At 44.7% G+C, this 9,166-nt stretch overlaps 1 protein-coding gene across 1 annotated transcript; it reads left to right on the forward strand.

The window, feature by feature from the left end:
- Window positions 1–269: 269 nt before the first annotated feature.
- Window positions 270–7,650, forward strand: LOC144132807 (uncharacterized). The gene is made up of 4 exons (XM_077665469.1): window positions 270–557; window positions 2,495–2,628; window positions 4,708–4,994; window positions 7,318–7,650. The coding sequence occupies exons 2-4, from the start codon at window positions 2,544–2,546 to the stop codon at window positions 7,567–7,569; spliced, it is 624 nt and encodes a 207-aa protein (XP_077521595.1). The 5' UTR covers window positions 270–557; window positions 2,495–2,543; the 3' UTR covers window positions 7,570–7,650.
- The last annotated feature ends 1,516 nt before the right edge of the window (window positions 7,651–9,166 follow it).

Here is a 9,166-nt window from a genome sequence, read left to right on the forward strand (position 1 = left end):
GATAACGTCACCTTCTGCGTCAAGACAATCCCCATATTGCTCGATGGTTGCGGTTTACGAAAAGAGCAATTTGTTGTTTTTGAGCCTTCGTTCTTTGTGATAAAAGTAGAGCGGAAACGGTGGCTGTACTACGCGCACAATATAGTAGCAACCCGTCAGCGGATGCCCCAGCACAGCCGCCTTCGTTTCCTGCTCCCAGGACGACCAAACAACTCGCCAAGGCCGAACCCAATCTGACGTCGGCTCCCAGCCCCGGATGTCAACACACAAAATGTTGCACCGGGTGTGAATGGCAGCGTTCGGGAAAGATATCGCTCAAGACCGTGTTCAGAACCCCTAATTGGTTCGGGAACGCCTCCGCCATTGCGACTGCAGTTTATCTCAAGAATCAGTCGTATTTTGCGAGTTGTTTGTAGACTTCACCGACGGCGGCCTATGTTTGGCTCTCTGGTAGCTCGGCAAAGTTGCGTATTTAAACTCGTGCAGTGGCAGGGCCGACACTTACCACCGTAGCGCCGCAGAAACCGCTAGCTCTGGCAGCATCCTTGCAAACGAAGGTAAGCGATTCTCCTCTTATTCCATTCGCACGTGGCTGATGTGGAGGGTCCCTCTGAAGAAAAGGAATTTTATTCTCTTTATTACGGTATTTCGCGCCAGATATATTGTTTTTGGCCATTTCGTTTACGAATATTCAAACTGCTGATAAAGTTCGTGTTTTGGAACTTTACCCTTAACTTTCTGTTGTTTCGCTTGTTTTTAGCAAGACGCCTCTATTAAAAAGTCATTTATCATCTAAACAAATAAGTGCTTTACCCACCGTTTTCCACACGCGCGGATTCTTCTCTGAAACTTTCTTGACAACTTGCACTTCATAATGAGAAGCAGTATTTCTTTTACTTTTGCCTACTGTAGTCATCATATACTTTAGCCGCTCTCTTTCCCCTCTTTTTTTTTCACTATTTTTTACACATTTCCTGAGCCCCGAAAGGAGACTCTGATTAAGCTGCAGGATGATGTAACGAGAGCCGACTGAATTCGCCTTTCAAATGAAATTATTGTACCCGCCTTTGAACAAATGTGAATCAGCGTTTATTTCGGTTAAGTACATTTGACATCCTGCCAGGCCATTTGTCGCTCTCACATTATTAGAGAAAACTTTTGAATATTTGACTGTTTTTATGATTAAAGAGTGTGCAACTTTGGCGGTTGTGAAACCAAGCCAAAAGACAGACCGCAAGTTATGTGTTTTCTTCTGTCACGATCATGACGGCTGAGTGGTCTGTTAAGTTTGCGCACGGCAAAAGAGTCAGCGAAACACATTGTTGACTTACGCCCGAATTTAGAAAAGGCGCGAGCGTCCTGTTCGGCCACATGGAACCTAGTAATTTAACTAGGAATGTTATAATGTTCCTGACATAGGAAAAATATCCTGTAAGAAAATCCCAAAAGGACGCTGTGATATTTAGGCGGTGAAGGAGTCCAGCTCACAACCTTTCTCTCTAAGTATAATGAGGACAGAATGCGTTTCAGAGAAGAAATATGCCGATTGTTTAGTGCGATCAAAGGTCAGACAGATCCAGTGCTTATGTTTTGCGCCGTGAAAGCAACAAGCGATTAGAAAATAACATATGCCGGGCCGATTATTCACATGGTGTGCAACTAGGTCTTACTGATGTGAAATTGTGCCTTTGGCGAATGCCTGCGTCCATTCTTTGCAAATATTACTACAGTTTTCGACCTGTTTCATAAGGCCGTCACTGCAGAGCGGGGCAGCCAACTTAAAAGCAAAGTGCCAAAATTTACAAGGAATGGAAGCCCGCCAGTCTTCTGACGTTTACGAGGGGTGAAAATGGAGCTAGATTTTAAGTCCTCTGAAAGGCTAGAATTAAAAAAAGAAAAATACATGCAGCTCTATTTACAGCACATCACTCAGCCTACCACGTTTTGCGCCCGTCTCGCAGAACGAACATTCTTTTTATAAATAATGGCACATGCAAATTCAAATTTCATTGCACCCTTAAGAAAGGTTCACTGCGAGCCTCAGAAATCCCCTACATACATTCATTTCAGACATATACATTGTCTGTGTTTTCTCTTCTGAATTGCTCGGTCTACCCCGTGCACATCAATTCTTGACTAAAACATTTTTGAGGGGGAAACCGTTTATGAGTGCAGATTTTTTCATGTAGTGTAAGATTTCACTATAACAATCAATATATCGGCAGATCTACCAACGGCAGTCTTGTACTTTTTTTCTATTTACGTTTTGTTATCGTCAAAAGCGTTCCACATTGCTTTCCTAAGGCAGCTTTAACTGTTCGATGTGATCACTGAAAACACTTTAAAAGAAAAAAATTGCTACATATCAGAAGAATGGACCATTACGTTCAATATTTCCAAAACAACGTCTTACAATTTTTCACTTTTCAAAATTTTTGCCCTACAAAGCTGGATTCTGAAATCACCGCCCATGTTTTCTGCCTCTATTTCTCAGGTGTCCCAGAAAACGCCGTGGTTTCACACCAGAGCGCCATTCAATCACCATGCACAAATTAGCCCTGGCACTGTTTCTGCTCGCCACAGTCGGCGTCAGCGCTGCTGCCCATGACTACTCAGGAAAGGTGAAATGTGAGTAAAATGTCAGCAAACGATTTCGAGCTCACATGTGCGGGATTGCAGCTTCTTGTGTCATACGACGAGGGTAAGGTCATCTGTGTATAACCTTGCTCAGTCTTGGCATTCGTACATACAATAAAGAGTTTTCGACAGTACGGCCATGAATGAAAATATTCGGCTGTACGCTGTACATAAACTGAACCACGTAGGGATTCCGCATTACATTGTACCTACGCAACGCCGTCTTGAGTTACAATTAGAATTTCTTGTTCAACGGAATCTATTCCTATTAACGTCTCTTTTCCGAAGCAACTGCACATTAGATGCGTTTATCCAAGGGCCGATTAATTTTCGACCGCACTGCTCGCGCACTCAGAAATGATAAGCCTTTAGTCCATTCCAAAAGCGCTGCAAGAATATACATTATATTCATTTATTAGGACTGAAGTTAGCATGGTTTTGAATACAAGAACTTATTTTTTTCTTGTTGCAAAAAGCATTCGGAATCAATTGACAAGCATTCTTTTTAATCGCCGCTGAACTGCATTTCACACATTTGCAGCTGTTCGGGTCAGTTCCTTCTCCCCAGTGCGGAAGGAATCGGATGCGCCGATTTTTTCCTTCCCATCGCTTGCCACTATGCGCGCTCCTCGAGGCTTCATGAACTAGCTAAGCGAGCTTCGCCCAGGGCAAAAAGACACTCGCGGACAAACAGTGCCATCGGGGGCACCAAGACGCTGGAAGTAATTGAATCTCGCAGGGCAGTAATGGGACCTGCCTGCTGCGAGGCAACCAAGAATTTTGACCCTTCCGGGAGACCTGAACATTAAGGTGGCGGAACTGAAGTACCGAAGACACATATTTTCATCTAAATTTATTTATTCTGGCATAATGTGCCAAATCAATTAATTACACTTACGGTTTCCAAGATACGTGCACATTACATGTGAAACAGAATTCTAAGATGTGCCTGCAAAGGTCGAATTTGCACCCTAAACAGCCAATTAGAAGCGAGCGAATGATCATAATTAATGTGCACGAGTTATTCAGCGTTCTCAAAAAAGCAAATTGCAGAACGCAATCTAAAATTCAGGCTGGCAAATGTAGCGCGGTGTTTTTAAAACTGCCGGGCATGATAGCCACCTCCTTGATAGAACCGGAGACATGTGACAGGCCAACTTTTATTCGCAAAACAGAACCCAATTTTTCGATTGCATCTCCACTTATTGATTAGTCAGAGCTAACTAACGTGCGCTTTTCTAAAGCGCTGAATATGACGAGAATTCACAAAAGAACCATTGAAATCAGTCACGCGGGCACTAGCACACGATCAAATTCGCACAATTGTGACGCAAATTTTCAATGTAAGTATCTCGGAGAGTTGTTTGGCATTTACCATTCTAAGAAAGACAGCGCAGGCGGAGGACGGACAAAAGGAATGTCGGAGTTCTGTTAACTCCCTGCCCTTGTCTTTGGTCCGCCAGCGCTGCCTTTCTATGAATGGCAAATGCCAAACCCCAAGCTTCGACTATAGCGTGCTGGCCTTCATAAAAAGTGGTTCAAAAGGGTTGCCCTCCTTAAGGTGGTGCATGTGCTTCAATCACGGACGAGCAAGTCTGTCTGAAATGAAAGCCATCATTTCTGCGTGCCTTTTAATATGTGAGTAACAGTCGAAGAAAACTTCAGTCCACGTCCTCAGTCCATGTTAACCTCAGATTTAAAGATTGATGTGCGAGGCATTGCTCTCGCGCGTCTGCACCAGATCGCTTAGTCCTTTTTGCGATCCAGCTCATCATAAAGAGTCCTCTCCATTTCTTTACTCCTTGAGCTGTAATTTCTGTCTTTGCTGTATTGAACAGTCTGCTTCCTACAGCCTTGTATATTATGAGTATATATTGTTTAATCATAGCCTTATAGACTACACAAGTAACAAATACCGAGTGTATAGTTCTCGGATAGTTTTTCGTGTTCTTGGAGCTTTCACTCATCCGCGTTATAGCGTGTCCTGTAATACCTTTTTCTCCATAACTAAAAGACAGGCTGAACAATGTTACCAGCGCCATTACATGCAGCTACTTTGTTTGCATCCAGTTGACTGCACCCCTGGCGTTGACTACACCGCGAGTATCAACGCCTACCTGCGGAGGGTACCAAACAACATCACCATGCAACCTATCAAGGACACGCACATAATGGGCTTCAAATTCTCCCCGCTTGTGTTGACCGGCATGGGAAGCCTGTGGGCCTACCGACCCTACTACACCTTCTGCGTCGACAACCAGACATTCATGGAAACCGTTGTGTTCGGCGACGACCCGCTGACCCTCAGTGTGAACTGGAAGAGCTGCACTGGGAGTAGAGGAAAATTGGGAGCCAGGGTATGCAGCCTGTGTCTTGAGCTTCTGCATAGCTACAAAAGCAGAGATCAAATTAGGGTCATCACCAGATAAGTTGTATACTGTGCTAGTATTTTAGCAGTCAACGGCCCGGTTTTCGGTTCGGTGGTGTCGGCGCTGTTGATAGCATAACGCGGAGTACGAAGAGAAAAGAAGACCTGCGCTGCGCTGAGTACCGCATCACAATCCCTGGTACCTTCTTTGCTCAGTGGCGCGAACTAGTGCTTGTCCCGTTTGCGTGTGGCGCAGTCTGAGTGGTTCGAGCCGAATCGTGGCACGCATGACGTCATGGAATGTTTTAGATCCAGTACAGTACTACAACATCGGCTGATTAGGATGTTAACTTCACATCTGGACAGCTCGCGCGCGCAAGCTGCTGTTGCAGCATATGGCGTCACATAAGCGAGGTATTCATTGGCGTTTTTTTTTCTTAAGCGTTTGCTAAAACTGAAATATGGCGCTCGCGCCAATGCATGAGCACTAAAATTAAATACTAGGCGAGTTCTCATTACTGGTACGCATGGCGCGAAGATCAAATTGCGACAAGGAAGAGGTAAAGGGTGCGTGCTTCGACAGCGTGTATCAGTTCCTTGTAATTTTCCCGCCTCAATCCGTGGTTAGACGCTAGATCAGCTGCCGATTTATGCTTGCTCGATACGCTGAACACAATTAGTGTGCAGCGACCGCCATCTCGCGATTGTAAACAGAAGCGCGCTCGTCTCGAAATTTTGGCCTTCGTTTAAAGGTTGCAAAACAACAGTGAAGCGAATAGCGCTTCATTTCAAATTTTGTTTTCATTAATCAGTTATATTTAAAGCGAAAGCTTTACTAGCCTACTCAAGCAAAGGACATCAGCGCCACAATTTTACCTTCAAGTGGAGGAGCGGTGAAGGTGTGGCCGCTACGTGACATATCACGTAACTCGCCGCAGCTGCAACCGCGCGCCGCCGCCGTGCCGACCGCCGCCTTGGCAGCTTTGCCCACGTGACTAACAACGTAACTCGCCGTTTGCTGGCAAATGGATTGCAGTTCTCGCTATGGACGGAGAGATTCGATCGGAGCCGTCTACGTCGTCGGGGCGATTTCGCTAAACCACGCTTAGCTGAGCTAAGCTGCAACCTTTTTTTTTGATATGCAATTATTTTTTCAAGGAATGGGAAACGCTGTCGAAGAACATGTTTTTTCAAGTCTTGGGGATACGTAATTGTTTACACAGCCATGGGGCTATAAAACCAAACTGTTATAAAAAACCGATAAAATATTCATTTCAATGTGTACTGGATGTTGTTCGAACGCATTGCGACAGTTATTAGCGCACCTTAGCCATGGGCCCCGAAAAAATATCGACTTCCTAGTTTCTCGTAGCGCGCACCGAAGTGTTGACAAACTGGCGACTTTGCATTTAACCTTCATCGAAAGAGTGTCCAAACAAGACACCGTAGCCACTGAACCTTTAGGGCGTTCAGTGACCCTGGTGTGTTCCTAGGGTGAATGGAATGAGTTCTTTATTTTGTTCACAAAAGGCACACATCGACACAACAGTACTTCTTACACTAATTCAACGCATTATAAATATATGTTCCAATCAATACTGATCGTTCTCCAAGGGCTGAACATATCGCTATTAAACAGGTCCTAGCTCTCGAGTATTCATGAAGTGTTACACAGGCACCGTGTGACCTGATGTCAATTTATACCGCTTCTAGATCTCAGAGCACCTTCTTGCCGAAAACTGAGAGCGCTACGATGCAATCAAGGCAGACATATTTTCCAATTTCAAAGCCATTGCTAATCACAGATTTGCCTAACTAATGTTCTACTAAAATATAGCGTCACGAAGGCATTGCAGAGGCTGCCAAACTTTAGACGTCACCATTAGAAAGAGAAGTAACCTCAAGGCACTGACCATGATTGCAAAAATAACAATATATTTGTCTCAATCCAATAACCGTCACGTCTTTGAGATCACCCTATCGCATCAACACTCCACCCGCGCTTGGAGAGGTTCACGTGGAATGCTCACGCGCTGTTTTCACGCTATTGAATGAAAGCTTCTACAGGCGAAGGTGGTATAACCACCACTGTGACCTCTTCGCGCGCTGGTGCGGGAACTGGCGGAGGTTGTCGGGAGCATTTAATATTTTACAGTTAATGGTCCTGCAATTTTCAGCTACCCCGTTAGTCTTGAATTCGCAAATCAAATCTGCCAGACACAGATTGTGCACTAGCGCAAACGTTTCCCACTTTGTTTATTTGTCTATTCACAAGCCAGCCTTGTCATGGGTCTTTGTGTTGCCCTGTCCAGGTGTCTTCTAGTAACCTACGGCTCTACTTCATGGCAACACCAACGGCAGAGGATCCAACCAGGGTTATTCTGTACAACATTGGACCGGACAGCCTCGATGATGCGCACCTGTTCCTTGAAGGGGCTCCGAGTGGATGGCGGGGATTCATGGACGCCATAAGCGTTGTGACCATGCCTCACATCGAGATCTTCTGGAGACGATTCCTTCGTATTGAGGTCCCGCACATCCTTAAGGTCGACGTCGGAGTTTAGAACATCTTAACCACAACAGAATCTAAATTGTGATCGCGGAACCTATTGGTAGCCGAAAAAATAAACTTGCTCTATATACTATGGCCTTCATTTTTTTGTTTAGTTCTAAGGCTTTTTCTTCATTTTTGTTGATGCTTTTTTATCTATTCCTTTTTGGTGCCGACGGGCGCCGGGGAATGCTGTTCATGTTATGAATGTTGTTACCACAAAGAGAGAGTTGGTCTTTACTGCCTGCATCATTAAGTGGAGACCGCTTCCATGGAGCAGAAAATACCTAAACCTCAATCAAGCTTAGCGATCGCTAACATGTAAACGATATAGAATCAAACTTTAGCGTTTGGGGTTCCCCAAGGCTAAAAAGAAAGAGAATCGTTGTCTTAGGTGATGGGCTAAGCTTCGAGTGCATTACTGTTTTGCCTTGGAAGGATTCGAGTGGCACTCACTGTGGAGTGGCATACTGCCGTAAGCAGACAGGCGGCTTTTCTTGGGTGCCGTACTTAAGAATGTAGTTTACGTATTGTCGGTGACTGGAGGTCAGGTCGAGACATGCCAATAACAACATTACAGCACTAGATATGCTACTAAGTTAATAATATTACTGACTCAACTTTTGTGGACTGGTAGGTAAGCAGCACAACTACAATACACATTTTTAAAGCACTCTTATGAGGAAATACTCATTACCTTTATAATTATTGTTGCTTATCTCTTTTTACAGCTGATATGTGTGAAGAAATTTCTAACACACCTTGCATACGAAACTTCCAGTAAATTAACATAGATAATAATATCATTAGTTTTCTTTCACAAGGCAGAATTTAATGAAATTGCTGGAGTATTACGAAATTTAGAAGACGGCGTTTTAATATTGCCGTGGACACATACTTTTCAGCTATAGCACTGTTGCCGTGTTAGCATATGATTGTATTTTCTTTTTTTTGACAGTGCGCAGAGAAGGATTACATTTAACCTGGTTGAATAGTATTTATTAAACAGGCGATTTGTTAGAGTGTACAATCTTCTGTTCTTTGAAAGCAAAAGTTCAACTCTCACCAGCACTTAATGATCTTCTTCGTATGTTGTGAGTGATGGATGCAGCGACGGCGTACATGTAGAGCCTCCGACTCGCGCGAAAGAGGAACGTGGTTGAAATGCCGATGCCGGGAAATTCTCCACCAGATAAAAAACTCCGAGTGACGATGGAATTGCATAGCCAGGCCTGGGGTGCGACCTTACCTCGGCGACCAGGATCGACAGCGCACTCCCTGAACAAGATTTAGACACCCTAGAGCAGAACTTGGCCACAACCTCCTCTACAAACAAACCAATAACCCTCGGCCCTCAATCCCCAGCGGCTGCGAAGCAACTGCCCAAGGCGGGAGTCAGACCTGTGACGCAGCGGAGGGTGCTAAGAATCTCTCGCTGCGCACAAGCTGCCTTTGGAAACTGAACCTAGATACGTTTAACGCTATAGCCTTATGCAGTAAGGCTACACTAACACTGCTGTTTTAGGAACTGGCGGGTATTGAATGGGACGTCATAGGGCTTAGTCAGCTTAGGGGGACAGATGAAGCGTACACAGTGCTAAAGGGCGAGC

This window comes from Amblyomma americanum, chromosome 5, assembly GCF_052857255.1.
Source record: "Amblyomma americanum isolate KBUSLIRL-KWMA chromosome 5, ASM5285725v1, whole genome shotgun sequence".
NCBI classification, from domain to species: domain Eukaryota; kingdom Metazoa; phylum Arthropoda; class Arachnida; order Ixodida; family Ixodidae; genus Amblyomma; species Amblyomma americanum.

Excerpts from the sequence above, each read along its gene's own strand:
- LOC144132807 (XM_077665469.1), top strand. The coding sequence starts at position 2,544 with ATGCACAAATTAGCCCTGGCACTGTTTCTGCTCGCCACAGTCGGCGTC. Across the intron at positions 2,629-4,707 it reads CTACTCAGGAAAGGTGAAAT|TTGACTGCACCCCTGGCGTT; the intron begins GTGAGTAAAATG and ends GTTTGCATCCAG. Across the intron at positions 4,995-7,317 it reads GAGGAAAATTGGGAGCCAGG|GTGTCTTCTAGTAACCTACG; the intron begins GTATGCAGCCTG and ends TGCCCTGTCCAG.